Below are 17,708 nucleotides of genomic sequence, written 5' to 3' on the forward strand. Positions count from 1 at the left end.
CTTGAAAGCTATTAGAAAATATAATTTGTTTTAAAACCATTTTTGGGGGGCTCCTGGGTGGCTCAGTCAGTTGAGCATCTGACTCTTGGTTTTGGCTCAGGTCATAGACCTAGGGTTGTGAGATCAAGCTCCAGATCAGGTTCTGTACTGACAGCGCGGAGCCTGCTTGGGATTATCTCTCCCCCCTCCTCTCTCTGCCACTTCCCCACTCTCTCTGTCTCTCAAAACAAATAAATAGACTTAACATTTTTTTTGAAGTATTCATAAATTATATAAAGTCAGCATAAGCTTATTGTATTAATTTTTTCTAAGTGGAAAGTAATTACATACTGCTAATTTATTTTATTAAAGATTTTTTCTATGTCCCAAGAACTCTATTATGTCACATTTGGGAATAAATGGAAATATTACAGATTGACATTTTTTAATAATTATAATTTTAAAATTTTATATAGGTCAGTAGTCAAATAAATAAACTTTGTTGCTATTACCAAGTAAATATCCTGAAAGCCATTTGCCACTTGCTTCCCTGATTGTACCAACTAACTTGGAAGCAGCAGTCTTTTCAGCCATACCAGTGTTGACTACATGGCTGTTCAGATGGTCAATTGTGTCTGTTTGCTTTTCAACTTCAGGCAACACAGTTGATGTTGTCTGCTTTTCAGCATTAGACATAAAAGATTAAATGGTAAGTAAGCTTCCATTTTATGAGCCAAAATAGCCCCAAATGTGGGTGAGATATAGTCGAATAACTCATATTATTTTTATTTTACAAAGACATAAAGCTAGACAATCCGGCCATGATAGCTCGGCTCTTTGTGATTGTGTCCTGTCACATCACTGATGGTGTCTCAAGCACACATATTTTATGAAGCTCAGTGGAATCATTTGTTTACTTTTCTCCTCAAAAGCTCATTGGTATTACGTGGCTGTGACTAGAATTTAGATTTAATCTTTTTGATTCAATTCATTTGAAGATCCATATGTAAGGCGTCATTTCATGATGTACAAAAATCAAAACAGCTGCAAAAATAATTTAACAATTGCAAGTTTCTTGTGTGATTCGTTAATCCTCTCTTCCATGGGCCCTGGTAAATATGCCAAGTATTAATGAGAATCAGGATCGTGTCAGTTAGAAGTTGAGTGGAATTTTATATTCCTTTTCAGGGGTGGTTGTGTGGTTTTACATTATTCACACTCATCTTAATTCAAGCTGTGTTTATCTGTTAGTATTTCCTTGTTCTTCTATTTTAAGGGCGACCCCCTACTGCTGGCATATTAACAAGACACTTAATCTGTGGAGTTTTCATCCTTAGCAATTTTATTAACATTTTAAAAGCATTTTCCTCTTACACGAGAATTATTTCGAGATTGAACAGCACGTGTAAAATTTGCTGACCTAATGGGGAGGAAATCATATGAGCAAGACCGGCATGAGTTCTTGTATAATCTGTAGTTGGGAGTTAGGTAGTTATGGTTTGCTCCCAACTTTGGTACTGACAGCTTTATTCCAAGCAGGACACTGAATTATCCCCTGCATGTGACTCATTTGTTTTTTCAAAAAATATTTGCTGACTGTACATACTGGGTATATAGCCACAAACAAAATAGATCCTTGACCTCGCGGGACTTTTATTACAGTGAAGGGAAATAAGCAATAAGCAAATAAATAGATAATAAAAAAAATTAAAATAAATAAATAAATAGATAGTAGTATATCACATGTGAAAAGTGCGATGGAAAAAAATTCCAGCAAGGAATTGGAGAACTTTGGGAGAATGGGCTTTGGTGGCAAGATGTGTAATTTTAAGCAGAGCCTTGTTTAGGAGAACTTCACTGAGATCTGTGAGGATATGAGAATCTAGGAGATGAAGGAGACCTGGACATCTGTTGGTGTTTCCAATTTATTTATGCCTTTAGCAAGCATTTGTTGGCACCTACAATGTGCCAGGTGCATAGTTTGATGTTGGGGATGTGGAAATGAATAAAATACAGTTCTGCCTTCAAGGAACTCAGCATAATGGGGGACCAGACATGAAAACAATCAAATTGTACAATGCGATCAGTTCACAAAGTGTGGGGGTTACAGACAGACAAAGGAAGCCCTCTTTCCATCCTGCATTGTTAGAGAAGGCTTCTCCCAGGGAGGAAGCAATGGCTGAATTGGTTTTGCAGGATAAATAGAAGTTCGCCATGTGGACAAGGTAGAAAAAGAAGACGTTTCAGGTAGAGCAACTGTCTAGATCTAGGATATATTAGGGGAACTACAACTAGTTCAATTTTGCTAGGATATAAAGTGGGGAGAGAACGAACATATTTTAGGGAATTTTAAGAAGTAGAATTAATAGCACGTAGTGATTAGTTGCATATGAATGGTGAGGTTGAGGGTGAGGCAAAGGCTTTTGGGCTTACAGACTTAGGTGGACGGTATTACCACCAAGAAAACCATGTATATCAAGGGAGAAGTTGTGGCTGTGGTGGGGGGGGGGGTGGTTAGTGGATAGTGAGTTAATATTGGCGTAATGTCTTTACCTGGTTCGAGAAGTGCATGATAGTACGTTTCCTTTCAGAGGAGATAAGAGCATTTTCTCTTCTGTAAGAGATGACATGATTGGTATTTTCATCTAGTGGTTTGCTAGTACATTGGCTCCCTGAACCAAAAAACGAAACAAAACAATCATTCGTGGCACTGGCTGATTTCTGTGGTATAAATACTCCCAGATTTCAAGCTAATAATAGTTTAACAATCTAATCACACCCCACATTGTGTTTTATCCCTTGACAAGTGTTTGCTGAGCTCCCGCTAGATACAGGGCACACAGCAGCATGCTGGCTATTTCTCATTTACCATTTCTTTTTTTGTTTTTTTAAGTTTACTTATTTATTTGCAGAGAGAGCACATGTAGGAGAGAAAGTCCCAAGCAGGCTCCATGCTGTCAGCACAGAGCCTGAAGCAGGACTCAATCTCATGGACCTTGAGATTATGACCTGAGCCAAAATCAAGAGTTGGACACTTAACAGACTGAGCCACCCTGGCGCTCCCCTCTCATTTGCTTCTTGATGTCCACTTGCCACCATCCTCCACTTCACTCTTGTCCCCAGGGGGCTTTCAATCATGCTACTTTCTCCCTTGCTGTGGGGCTCAGCCAGCGGGAGCCACCAACAGGACATCAGCATATGGGAAGAGTCAGGGTGTGTAGTAATCCCGTACTTCTTTCTTTGCCAGATTGCGTGGTTGGCTTGCATTCTACCACGAGAATCTGTGGCTGGTACAGGAAGCCTTCTCCATATGGCTTTCTCTAAGTTCCAATGACTGCTCCTTTCCTTGTTCCTTAAGACTGGGATGCTAACAGTAACCTGTCCCAGCGTACTGTACTACCCCTTGTTGATTTTTCTAAACCCTGCCAGCACCTTGTTAAGTGGCTCTTTCACTAAACGCTCTGCAGTGATCCTACTTGCTTTCCCTCTGGAACCATGGCTATTTCAAAGGAAAAATAAGACAGACATGGTCTTTGTTTTTAAAGCACTTCAGACCAATGTGACCAAAAAACATCCTGACATTTCCCATTATTTCTCCTCTGATGTGGGACAATGACATAAAACATTCTCTTGTGCACTTTTCCATCTCCATAGCTAGTGGAGCTGGGAACCAAGGAAACCTCTTTCCTACCTCTGTCATACCCCATCTAAGCCATACCTCTTATGAGGTCTCTTGAGGCCAACAGAATGTGCTGGCATAGGAAGCTGATGTGGTTGGTTCATCAAAGAGAGAACAAGCCATCTGTTGTTTTTGTGTTTTCCAGCAGTGGTGATGAAATCATGTCCTGTGTCATTTGTAGGTTTACTCCTATGTTACTTACCTGTGGCTCACGTCTGTGAGAAGAGACCAGCTAGGTGATGCATTTTGGAGCCCTGGCTGGAGTCATACTATCTGACTATGAGAACTCTTTTTTTTTTTTAGTTTTCATGTTCCTCACAATGTAAAAAGAGGAACTAGGAGCCAATTATCTTGTTAAGACATTTCCAGCATTAGCATTCTTTTCATGCTAAGGTCTGCAGCTCTGGGAGCTGCCTGTGACGAGGACTATGTGAGCATTGTTGACGGAATAGCTCACCCTAACAGAAAATTTAGGAATATGGTTTTCAAAAATGACTGTATGAGTCTCATCAATGAGTGGCACCTCTAACTCAGTAGCAGCTTCTGACCAAGCGATATATCAAAGAAAAGTATATTATTTACATACTACTGCATAACAAATTACCACAAATCTAGCAGCTTAAAACAACGCACACCGAACTCTTTTCATGCCTAGCACAGCCATGGCTCATGGTCCCAAGAAGCATTGAAAGCGTGTAGCAGCTCCAAAGCTTTGGATGCTGGATAAACTGACTGGTATGTTTGCCCCTCACCCATCTACTGGTCCCCATAAACTGAGAGAATGTCTCCCTCTTATTATTTTCCTAAGGAACAGACTTAAGTATGCCCTAACAGGAGATGAAGTAAAGAAGATCTGTATGTAGTGTTTTATGAAGATTAATGGCAAGGTCTGAACTGATATAACCTCCCCTGCTGTTTTTATGGATGTCATCAGCATTGACAAGGCTGGGGAGAATTTCTGTCTAAATTCTCCTTGGTTTTAAAGAGCTTCAGACCAATGTGACCAAAAAATACCCTGACATTTCCCATTATTTCTCTTCTGATGTGAGACAAGGGTGCCACCAAGAGTCGCTTTGCTGTTCATTGGATTATACCTGAGGAAGCCACATGTAGGTTATGCAAAGTGAGAAGCATGTTTTGTGGGGACAAAAGGAATCCCTCATCCGATGACCCATGATGCTTGCATCATCTGTTATCCTAATCCCCTCCTCAAGGTGAATGACCATTCAGAAACTGGAGACTGGAAAGGTGACTGCTTTCATCAAGTTTGACACTGGTAATCTATGTATGGTGACCAGAGGGTGCTAACCTGGGAAGAGTTGGTGTGATCACCAACAGAGAGAAACATCCTGATTTGCCAATGGCAACAGCTTTGCCACACGGCTGTGTCCAACATTTTTGTTATTAGCAAAGGCAATAAACCATGGATTTCTCTTCCCTGTGGAAAGTACATCCACCTCACCATTGTTGAAGAGAGAGACAAGAGACTGGCAGCCAAACAGAGCACTGGATAAAATTGTCTCTAGGTGGTGTAATTAGAAATCTTTATACTTTATGGCACAAAAATAGACACTCCGATCAATGGAACAGAATAGAGAACCCAGAAATGGACCCACAAACATATGGCCAACTAATGTTTGACAAGCAGGAAAGAATATCCAATGGAATAAAGACAGTCTCTTCAGCAAGTGGTGCTGGGAAAACTGGACAGCGACATGCAGAAGAATGAACCTGGACCACTTTCTTACACCATACACAATAACAAACTCAAAATGGATGAAAGACCTCAATGTAAGACAGGAAGCCATCAAAATCCTCGAGGATACAGCAGGCACAAACCTCTTTGATCTTGGCCGCAGCAACTTCTTACTCAACAGGTCTCCGGAGGCAAGGGAAACAAAAGCAAAAAATGAACTATTAGGACCTCATCATAATAAAAAGCTTCTGCACGGCAAAGGAAACAATCAATAAAACTAAAAGGCAACCGACAGAATGGGAGAAGATATTTGCAAATGACATATCAGATGAAGGGTTAGTATCCAAAATCTATAAAGAACTTCTCAAACTCAACACCCAAAAAACAAATAATCCAGTGAAGAAATGGACAAAAGACATGAATAGACACTTCTCCAGAGAAGACATTCAGATGGCCAACCAACACATGAAAAAGTGCTCAACATCACTCATCATCAGGGAAATACAAATCAAAACCACAATGAGATACCACCTCACACCTGTCAGAATGGCTCACATTAACAACTCAAGCAACAATAGATGTTGGCAAGGATGCAGAGAAAGAGGATCTCTTTTGCATTGTTGGTGGGAATGCAAGCTGGTGCAGCCACTCTGGAAAACAGTATGGAGGTTCCTCAAAAAATTAAAAATAGAACTACCCTATGACCCAGCAATTGCACTACTATGTATTTATCCAAGGGATACAGGTGTGCTGTTTTGAAGGACACATGCACCCCCATGTTTATAGCAGCACTATCAACAATAATCAAAGAATGGAAAGAGCCCAAATGTCCATTGATGGATGAATGGATAAAGAAGATGTGGTACATATATACACACACACACACACACACACACACATATACGTGTATATATATACACGTGTATATATATATATGCGTGTATATATATACGTATATATACGCGGATATATATACACGTGTATATATATCCGCGTATATATGTATGTGTATATATATATATGTGTATATATATATATATATATATATATATATATACAATGGAGTATTACTCAGCAATCAAAAAGAATGAAATCTTGCCATTTGCGACTATGTGGATGGAACTGGAGGGTATTATGCTAAGTGAAATTAGTCAGAGAAAGACAAATATCATAGGACTTCAACCATATGAAGACTCTAAGACAGAACTGATGAACATAAGGGAAGGGAAGCAAAAATAATATAAAAACAAGGAAGGGGACAAACATAAGAGACTCTTAAATATGGAGAACAAACAGAGGGTTACTGAAGGGGTTGTGGGAGGGGGGATGGGCTAAATGGGTGAGGGGCATTAAGGAATCTACTCCTGAAATCATTGTTGCACTATATGCTAACTAATTGGGATATAAATTTAAAAAATAAAATAAAATCTACTGGAAAAAAGAAATCTTTATACTTTATTAATAATACAGCAGAAAGAAAGAAAGAAAGAAAGAAAGAAAGAAAGAAAGAAAGAAAGAAAGAAAACATTACACATCTATTATCTCACAGTTTCTGGTGTCTGTAACCTGGGAATGACTTACCTGGATCCTCTGCTTTAGGGTCTGTCATATGGGTACAATCAAGGTATTGGCCAGGGCTGGGGTCTTATTTGAATCATACAATTGGAAGAATTTCAGTTCCTCAAGAGTTATTGGACTGATGACCTATTTCTAGCTGGCTGTTGACCAGAGGTCACTCTTAAATTTTTTTTTTAATGTTTATTTATTTTTGAGAGAGAGACAGAGCATGAGTGGGGGAGGAGCAGAGAGAGAGGGAGACAGAATCAGAAGCAGGCTCCAGGTCCTGAACTGTCAGCACAGGGTCCAACGTGGGGCTCGAACCCACGAACCATGAGATCACATCCTGAGCTGAAGTCGGATGCTCAACCGGCTGAGCCACCCAGGCACCCCCAGAAGTCACTGTTAAGTTCTTGTCATATGAGCCCCCCAATATGGCAACTTGCTTCACCAAATCCAATAAGGAAGAGTGTGTTAGCAATAGAGAGGTCATAATCTTATGTACCATAATGATGGAATGACATCCCATTACCTTGTATTGGTTGCAAGAAGAGTCTCAAGGAGAGGGAGGGGCTTACACAGGCATGAATAACAGGAGGTGAGGATCATTAGGGACCATCTCAGAGTCTGCCTGTCACAGAGACTCTTTTTTTTTTTTTTTTCAACGTTTATTTATTTTTGGGACAGAGAGAGACAGAGCATGAACGGGGGAGGGGCAGAGAGAGAGGGAGACACAGAATCGGAAACAGGCTCCAGGCTCTGAGCAGTCAGCACAGAGCCCGACGCGGGGCTCGAACTCACGGACCGCGAGATCGTGACCTGGCTGAAGTCGGACGCCCAACCGACTGCGCCACCCAGGCGCCCCTCTTTTTTTTTTTTTTTTTAATGGTAGAAGAGTTTTAAATCCTAAGCTCTTCTAATATTGAAAGGTTGGTTTCTTTGCCAAAAGTAAAAAGTGGCAACAAAATGCAATGTGAGATCCCGAATGGAGGTCTTGGGAAGATTGGAATAGAGTTCTTCGTTAAAGGTATTGTACCAATATTAATTTTCTGGTTCTGATGATTATACTGTAGTTATATAAGATGTTTGCCTTGGGGGAGCCTGGATGAAGGATATATGGAAACTTTTTGTAATATTCCTATAACTTGTCTGTAAGTCAAAAAGTAGGTCAAAGTAAAAAAATTGAAAAAATAAATCATTTGTTAAATTTAAAACCCATAGCTATATAAGCTTACTTTGTGACCTTGTTCAGGAACTTTAAAATTTATCTCTTTATCAGAACTTTTTTTTTTTTTTTTTTTTTGCAAATAACATGTATAGATTTGGGGAGACATGAGATGTTGGTTAAAGGGCACAGTAAAAAAAAATTAAAAAAACTGTAAATAAAGCTAACAATTTTGGTAGATAAATTCACTAAAAATTATATTGGTAAAATCTCCCATTTTTTAGGTAAATTATTTTAGAATGTCCCTGCTCGTGAAAATAAAAGCTTCACTATCATTATATAGTGGAATTATTTATGTATTTCTTTATATGTCTTTGTTTCAACAAATAGTTACAGAGGTGATGCAACAGGTTTTCTGCTTGAACTTTAGTTGAAATGTGTTAGGGACTTGGGCACAACACCAAATGTGCTTCCCCCATCAATTTAAAATAATCGCCCGTGCTAAAATAGTATTCTCATAGCCAAATCTGACTCTTCGCCTGTGCGGTGCACTGTTTTCAGATGTCAGTCTGCTTACTGCTTGGGTATAGACACTCCTAATCCAAAATAGTGTGGCCTGTCTCACCACACTGTTCCATGTGATGAAAAGCCAAATACTTCAAGCCCTCGTAGGCAGTTGGATTTCGTGCAAAGCAAGAACAAATGGCTCCTCGTTTTGCTCCCTGTTTAAAAGGGCTGCTTGTTATAAATACTCATCACCATTTCACATGTCCTGCTCTAACAGGTCTCTGTCGGTTACCCCTCTTAAGAGAGCTATTTGGAAACACTCTAGACATTTTTTTTAAGTCCTATTTTTAGAATGGAAGGCCTAATGGTATTTTAATGTCTCAATATATTCCCAGAACAAATCTTAAGGAAAAAAAAAATGTCTGTTACCTTTCGAAATTTAGCAAAGCTGGTGGGTTTAGCACTGCTCCTCTGAGAAGTATTGTGTTAAAGAATGAATTTTGATTTATAGAATGTTAGTAGGAAAAGGACCATGAGAAACCAGCCCTTCCAAACCCCTCACTTTTCGAATGAGGAAAGTGTGAGTCTTCGTGTGAGTGAATTGTTGGCCCAGGATTAGACAGTGAGGAGTGGCTGTGTGGAAGTTTTAGAGTGGTGGACGTATGCTTTCCTACAGAAAATGATCTTGATCAGAGTCCGTAACAGTCTTATCTGAGGTAAGACTCAGCTTTAGAACATGAAAACAATCTGCTAGGTGCTTGCGTGAAATTTTAATGCTCTTCTACAAGATTCTGAAAATAGATGTTGAGTCATCCAAAAATACGTGGGCTCAGAAGTGAGGAAAAGTCCGTGAACCTCTCGAGAGAATTGGGCCCTGCGTGTTCGACAGCTTTGCATGGATCTTCCCCACCCCACTCTATTGGATGAATGTTTCCCTGGTAAATGGCACCTGGCATTCCATCAACTAGCGATTCCTTTGCTCCAACCATATTCTAATGATGCAAAAACCTTGGGAAGGTTAAGTGTCCCTCGGTTATTATGAATTACTCTGTGCTATTTTAATCTCTTTTCTTCTTTGGCAGCCTAATTGGGATCTGATCATTTGAGGAATGTAGTTTTGATTGTAGGAAGGGAAGGAAATGTTTAAGAGTGAGTAATGGTCTGGTGGGGGGGGGGGGCGGTTATCTAAGTGGGACGCTGGAGGGAGGGTGGCCAGGATCATGTCAGAAACTGGGAAGGTCAGGAACTAGAAGGCAAAGAAAGAATGCTGAAGACAAGCCTGGCTTGCTTGTACCATGACTGTGGGCTGTCTCACACCTGGAAAAGAAAGAGAAATCACTTTACCCTTCCTTTGTGTTCCTTAGCCCCTTGGGCAAATACCGATTCATTGCAGGTTAACTAGGAGTTTGTGGAGTGAAGGGAGAGCCCAACCCCGTGTATACGGCTGGTCCACTCAGAAAGTGTATACAAGCATACCTTGTTTAATTGCACTTTCCATTATTGTGCTTCACAGATGTTTCATGTTTTGCAAATTGGAGATTTGTGGCAACTCTGTGTCGAGCAAGTCTATCATCAGCGCCATTTTTCCAACAGCATTTGCTCACTTCATGTCTCTATGTCACATTTGGTAATTCTTGAAGTATTTCACATCTTTTTATTGTTACTATATTTGTTATGATGATCTGTGATCAGTGATCTTTGATGTACTATTGTATTTGTTTTCGAGGGTCATGAGCCACACCCATATAAGAGAACGAACTTAGTAAGTGTGTGTGGGTTCTGACTGCTCCACAAGCTGGCCATTCCCCTGTCTCTCTCCCTCTCCTCAGTTCTCCCTTTTCCATGAGATGCAACAATATTAAAATCAGGCCCATGAATAACCCTACAATGACCTGTAAGTGTTCAAGTGAAAGGAAGAGCCACGTGTCTCACGTGAAATCAAAAGCTAGAAATGATTAAGCTCAGTGAGGAAGGTGTAGCAAAAGCTAAGAGAGGCCGAAAGCTAGGCCTCTTGTGCAAAACACCCAAATTGTGAATGCAAAGGAAAATTGCTAAGGAAATTAAAAGTGCCACTCCAGTGAACACATGAATGATAAGAAAGCTAAACAGCCTTGTTGCTGATAGGGAGAAAGTTTGAGAGGTCTGGATAGAAGATCAAACCAGCCACAACATTCCCTTGAGCTAAAGCCTCATCCAGAGCAAGGCCCTAACTCTCTTCAATTCTGTGAAGGCTGAGAGAAGTGGAAAAGCTGCAAAAGAAAAGGGCGAGGCTAGCAAAAGTTGGTTCATGAGGTTTAAGAAAAGAAGCCATCTCTAGAACATAAAGGTGCAAGGGGAGGCAGCAAGTGCTGACATAGAAGCTGCAGCAAGTTACCCAGAGATCTAGGTTAGGTACTTAATGAAGGTGGCTGCACTAAACAACAGATTTTCAGCATAAATGAAACAGCCTTCTATTGGAAGAAAATGCCACCTAGGACTTTCATAGTTAGAGAGGAGAAGTCAAGGCCTGGCTTCAAAACTTCAAAGGACAGGCTGACTCTATTAGGGGCTAAGGCAGTGGTTGACTTGAAATGGAAGCCAGTGTTTATACACTCTTCCAAAATCTCTAGAGCCCTTATGAATTATGCCAAATCTACTCTACTTGTGCTCTATAGATGGAATGCAAAGCCTGGATAATAGCACATCTGTTTACAACCATGATTTACTGAATATTTTAAACTAGATCTACTGCTCAGAAAAAAAACAATCTTTCAAAATATTGCTGCTCATTGACAATGCACCTGGTCACCCAAGAGCTCTGATGGAGGTGAACAATGAGGTTAATGTTGTTTTCATGCCTGTTAACACAGCATCCATTCTGTAGCCCATGGGTCAAGGAGTAATTTTAATTTTCAAGTCTTTACTATTTAAGAAATGTGTTTTGTAAGGCTATAGCTGCCATAGATAGTGATTCCTTTGATGGATCCGGGAAGAGTAAATCAAAACCTTCTGGATCGGATTAACCATTCAAATGCCTCAAAGACATTTGTGATTCGTGGGAAGTGGCCAAAATATTAACATTAAGAGGAGCTTGGAAGAAGTTGATTCCGAGCCTCATGGATAACTGGGAGGGGTTCAGGACTTCAGTGGAGGAAGTCACTGCAAATGTGGTGGAAATAGTAAGAGAACTAGAACGACAGGTGGGGCCTGACGATGTGACCGAATTGCTGCAATCTCAGGACAAAACATGAACAGATGACGGGCTGCTTCTTATGGATGAGCAAAGAAAGTGGTATCTGGAGTTGGAATCTACTCCTGGGAAGATGCTGCGAAAATTATTGAAATGACAACAAGAATTTAGAATACTACATAAGCTTAGTTTATAAAGCAGCAGCAAGGTTTGAGAAGATTGATTCCAATTTTGAAAGTTCTACTGTGGGTAAGATGCTATCACACAGCATCATGTGCTACAGAGGAATTGTTCATGAAAGGAAGAATCCGTGGATGAGGCAAACTTCATTGTTGTCTTATATTAAGAAATTGCTACAGCCACCCCGACCTTCAGCAACCACTACCTGCATCCCAGCAGCAGGACCCTGTACCCCAGGGTCCTGATGAGTCAGCAGCAAGACCCTGCACCCCAGCAGAAAGATTATAACTCGCTGAAAGCTCAGATGATGAGTAGCATTTTTTAGCAATAAAGTATTTTTTTAATTAAGGTATGGACACCACTTTTTTAGACATGATGCTATTGCACACTGAATAGACTATAGTGTAGTGTTAACATAACTTTTATAAATGCAATGGGAAACCAAAAAATGCATTTGATTTGCTTTGTTGTGACTTCACTTTATTGTGGTGGTCTGGAGCCTGTATCAAGTTTTGAACTAACCTTGAGTGGTGCTTTTGGAACATGCGTTCTTGAAGTATAGACTCACATAAATAGAGTTTGACTGAGCGTGTCCTGGGATCAATCTGCCTGGGTCTGAATCTTGGCTCTGACACTCACTACCTCAGTGATCTTGGGCAAGTCTCTTCTTATTTTTCCTGTGCTTCAACTTTTTTATTTGTATATTTGGGGCCATAATGAGAAATGAATGAGTTAATGCACATGAAGCACTTAGAACAGAACCTAGCAAAGTGTCACAAAGGAATCGCGTAAGAATTCTGTGTTTTCCAGATTTCCTCAACCATGTCCTTCGGTTTTATTTGAGAAAATACAGTCTCTAACTTCTCTGGAATATGATTTTAAAATGCTATTTAAGTGATGTTTTCTCAAGTCCTATAAACATCTAATGTATTTCACGATGGCAGTCAAGTGTCTTCTTTATACCAAGAAACTTGCCTGAACCGATTCATAATTTTATGTCCCAAACCTAATCTTTCAAATGCAAAACCTCTCTTTCTGCATCTTCATTAATAAATTTAGTTACATTTTAATGTAGGTAGATAATTATATGGAGATCAGGATTCTAAAAGATACTCAGTTTTTTTTAAATTTTTTTTTAACGTTTATTTATTTTTGAGACAGAGAGAGACAGAGCATGAACGGGGGAGGGGCAGAGAGAGAGGGAGACACAGAATCCGAAGCAGGCTCCAGGCTCTGAGCCATCAGCCCAGAGCCCGATGCGGGGCTCAAACTCATGGACCGTGAGATCGCGACCTGAGCTGAAGTCGGAGGCTTAACCGACTGAGCCACCCAGGCGCCCCGAAAAGATACTCAGTTTTAAGACAAATTCCTGAGAGGAAGGCCAAAAGCATTTGCATCTGAGTGTAATTGTTGAGGACCCCGTTTCCATACTTTTATTGTTCTTTTTAAAGTTTATTTATTTGGGGGGAGAGTTTGCAGCAAGGGAGGGTCAGAGAGAGGGAGAATCCCAAGTAGGCTCCGTGCTGTTAGCACAGAATCCAAAATGGGTCTTGAACTCACGAACCAACTGTGATGTCATGACCTGAGCCAAAAATCAAGAGTCGGACACTCAACTGACTGAGCCACCCAGGCGCCCCCATATTTTTTATATATAATAAGATCTCTCTCCCGAGATTCTTTTATAGATTCTATCAGACTCTATCACTCTATCAGTGGCTGGTACATCCCATTATGTTTCTGCAATCCATAGAAGTATCAATGGGGAATTTTAATGTTCTCGTTTCATCAAAGGGTTTTTAAAGCTGAATTATTCCATCCTTATGTGAGAATAGACAATATGGAAGAGTAGATAGAGCATGAACTGAAATTTCAAACACCTGGATTCTCTTCCCGCTTCTGCCATTAAGAAGATTGTGCTCTTGAGCGTGTCCCAGAATCTTCTTAGGCCCATCTCCAATAAGGGTTTGAACCAGATATTGTTTAAGGTTGTCACAGTGTGTGCTTTGCCTTGACTGACATGTATATTTTTTTCCCCAGTTTCCTTAAAACCACTTGAAATGGCTTAGCCTGATCACCAGCCAGGGTGAGAGATAGATACATTTTATTGCTGCAAAGTAGGAAACGCCACCTGTGTCTGGAAGGGAACAAGTCCCTGGCCTTCGTGTTGTAGCATTCTGATCCAGAAGTGTTCGATTGCCTGGCGGTTGAGTAGAGACAGGCTCCCAGAGCATCATTACCCTTACCAACAGTAGACAGTTGTTTGCATTTTTCTGTTTTGCCAAAGATAAAAGAGAAATCTGAGAAGATAAAAAACTTTAAAAACCGAAGATAAATAATTTCTTACTGTAGATAAATAACTGAGTTTCCACTTGTCTCTGCTTTTTTTCTGGGGAGGCTGTGAAGGTTAAGGCACAGCTTTCTGTCTGCCTCTCAAAGATACTTTTAATTTCTCAAAGGGAAGATGAAGAAATGAGATTAACCTATTTTGTGACCTACTTCTGCTTTTCCAATTTGGGGACCTTCATTTCTATGTTAATTTACCCCATTTGAGATTAACTAGAGCTCCTTTTTTTTTTTTTTTTTTTTTGACAGTTTTACTTCAGCACACGAAATTGAGGGAAAAAAATCATTTGGGATAAATACTTCTACAAGAGATAGTGAGCTGATATGTTATGGAACTAGCTTCTTGTCCCTAGAATCATGATAAGAGGGTGGCTGAAATCCTTGTTTTAGGACTTAATGTGGAAATTTAAATTGTTGACTACACTAAATATAGATTAAGATGATGTCTCAGCGCTGGCAGCCAGCTTTTCTTTAATTTCATTGTTATTTCAGGAAGTAGTCTATAAAAACATTAATTTTCATCTTTTCTTTCTTTCTAGTCATGGACTCCTGCCCTGTAGGTCCTTCTGTGAGGCTGCAAAAGAGGGCTGTGAATCAGTCCTAGGGATGGTGAATGCCTCCTGGCCGGATTTCCTCACATGCTCCCAGTTTAGAGTCCAAAACGAAAGCAGCAACGTCAGCAGGATTTGCTTCTCACCACAACAGGAAAAAGGAAAGCAATGTAGGTGTCTGTGTTTCATTTCATTAAACAAAATTTTATTGAAAAATACTATTCATACAAGCACGTATACAAATAATATATACTTCAATATATTTTATGAAAGTGATCAGATCCTTATAAGCAGCACCCAGATTAAGAAATAGATCACACCAAACTTATACATAAATGTTCATAAGTGGCATTGTTTATGGTAACCAAAAAGTGGAAACAACCCAAATGTTCTTCAACTAATGTATGGATTTAAAAAAAATAGTATATTCATACAGTGGAATAGTAATTGACAGTAAAAATGCACGAAGTACTGATACATGCTACAACACGGATTAACCTTGAAAATATTAGGTAAATGGAAGAAGCAAATCACAAAAGGTCCAGCATCCCAGAAAAATCTCTCAAGCCCCCTTTCAGTCATCTGAAAGAAACCCAAAAGAAACCTCTCTTCTAAGAGAAGCAATCTAAGGTGACTTCTGCCATCTTAGATAGGCTTGCCTACTTTTGAGATTCATGTCATTGGAATTGAGCAGGATGGACTCCTTTTGTATCTAGCTTCATTTGCTCAACATTATGTTTGAGAGATTCGTTATGTTTTCACCTTATGGTTCCTTCATTCTCATTGTTGTATAGTCTTCTAATATATGGTTATATCCCAATATATTTTTTCTATTCAGTTGTTGATAGATGTTTGAGTTGTTTCTAGCTATTAGGAATAGTGACGCCATGACTATTCTTGTACATGTCTTTGAACATGCTCATATGTTTATTCAGCAGAGTTTTTTAAAGTGGTTGTACCAATTCATCCTCCTACCAGCTATGTTTGAAAGTTGCAGTTGCCCCAAATCCTCCCCAGCCCTTGTTGCTGTCTTTTTCATTTTAGCAATTCTCATGGTGCTGTGATCTTTTGTGGTTTTAAGTTACATTTTCCTGATGAGTTAGATTGATTTTTCTGAAACTTTTAGTTATGTGAATATTCCTTTTTGTGAAGTGTCTGTCCAAGTATTTTGTCCAATCTTTGATTGGGAAGTCTCCCTTTTTGTTCTTGATTTGCATTTCGTTATGCATTCTGGGTATGTCAACTCTTGGGAATATGTATTGTGACTATCTCCCACTTGGTTGGCTTGCTTTTCTTATTAGTGTCTATTGTGGAATAGAAGGTTGTAATTTTAATGGGTCCATATTATCAGCCCTTTATTTTGTGATTCATTTTTGATATCTTATATAAGACATCTTTGCCTACGTCAAAACATAGAAGCTTTTCCCCACCCCACCCCCCATGTTTTCTTCTTGGAGCTTTATTGTTTCAGTGTTAACGTTTATACCTAAAATATTCTGGAACTAATTTTTGTGTATGGTGTGAGCTATGGATTAACTTTTTTTTTTCTTGCACATATATTTGATTGACCCCACTGCCCTTTATTTATTTGGAGTACTGTCTTTCCCCTCTGCACTGTAATGTCACCTTTGTTATCAGTCAAGTGATTGATTATATGTACATATATATCTAGACCCTCTATTTGATGTAGAATTAAGCCAATACCACTCTGTCTGGACCACTGTAATTTTATAATAAGTCTTTAAATTTAATAGTGTAAGTCTTTCAGCCTTTTTCTTCTTAAAGATGGTTTGCCTATTCTTGGCCCTTCCATTTTATGTAAATTTTCAAATCACCTTGCAGTTGCCACAAATGCCTTTTGTTTTCTTTTGTTTTGTTTTGAATTGGGATTGTATTAAATCCATAAGTCAAACTGGGGAGAATTGCTTTACAACACTGTGGCCTCCAAACCATCAAAATGATATACTATGATAATCTTTAATTAAGTATTTTAATGACTTACTCCTTAAATTTTGTCAAAAATGTTTGGTAATTTCAACCAGAAAGATATTACACATCTTCCCTTAGATTTATTCATGGGTATTTGATATTTTTGATGTCATTGTAAATAGAAACTCAAAAATTTTTTTTTTCTGTTTGTGTAGAAATAAATCACATATTGATTTTTATAACTCTCATTTGGATTTTCTAAGTACACATTATGTCATCTACAAATGGCAGTTTATTTTCTCCTTTCTAATCATTGTGCTTTCTGTTTTTCCTCTGTCAGAGAAAGGTTTCAATATTTCACCTTTAATTATAATGTTTGCAGAAAGACTTTATGGATATCTATGTCAGATTAAGGAAGTCCTTTCTATTTCTGGTTTGCTAAGGTTTTTTTTTTTTTTTAATCATGAATAGTTGGGGCGCCTGGGTAGCTCAGTCGGTTAAACATCCAACTTCGGCCCAGGTCATGATCTCACAGTTCGTGGGTTTGAGCCCCGTGTCAGGCTCTGTGCTGACAGCTTAGAGCCTGGAGCCTGCTTCGGATTCTGTGTCTCCCTCTCTCTCTCTGCCCCTCCCCAGCTCATGCTCGCACTCTGTCTCTGTCAAAAATAAATAAACTTAAAAAAAAAAATCATGAGTAGTTTTTGAATTTTATCAAATGCATTTTCTACACTTGTGAGATGATACGATTTTCTCTATATTATGTTAAAAACATAATATTTAGTGATATATAATGCATATTGCCATAACATTCATTCTCTAACATGTATAATTAACTGTTTTTTTGTATACTTGGAGAGTTGTGCAACCATCACAGCCATCTAATTCCAAAATATTTTTATCACCCAAAAAAGAAACCCCATACCCATTATATCAGTAGTGCCATTTTCTCCTCT

General features: G+C 39.2%; 1 protein-coding gene and 1 pseudogene across 5 annotated transcripts in view; both read left to right on the forward strand.

Moving 5' to 3' along the window:
• The window catches only part of CORIN (corin, serine peptidase), a 260,054-nt gene that overhangs the window by 87,215 nt on the left and 155,131 nt on the right, over window positions 1–17,708 (forward strand). For all 5 annotated transcript variants that reach the window (XM_030313921.1, XM_030313922.1, XM_030313924.1 and 2 more), the window contains one exon: window positions 14,815–14,996. In XM_030313921.1, the coding sequence (XP_030169781.1) occupies window positions 14,815–14,996 (182 nt within the window). The remainder of the gene's footprint in view (window positions 1–14,814; window positions 14,997–17,708) is intronic.
• LOC115512672 lies at window positions 4,321–5,172 on the forward strand (annotated as a pseudogene).

Source organism: Lynx canadensis, chromosome B1 (genome assembly GCF_007474595.2).
Source record: "Lynx canadensis isolate LIC74 chromosome B1, mLynCan4.pri.v2, whole genome shotgun sequence".
NCBI classification, from domain to species: Eukaryota; Metazoa; Chordata; class Mammalia; order Carnivora; family Felidae; genus Lynx; species Lynx canadensis.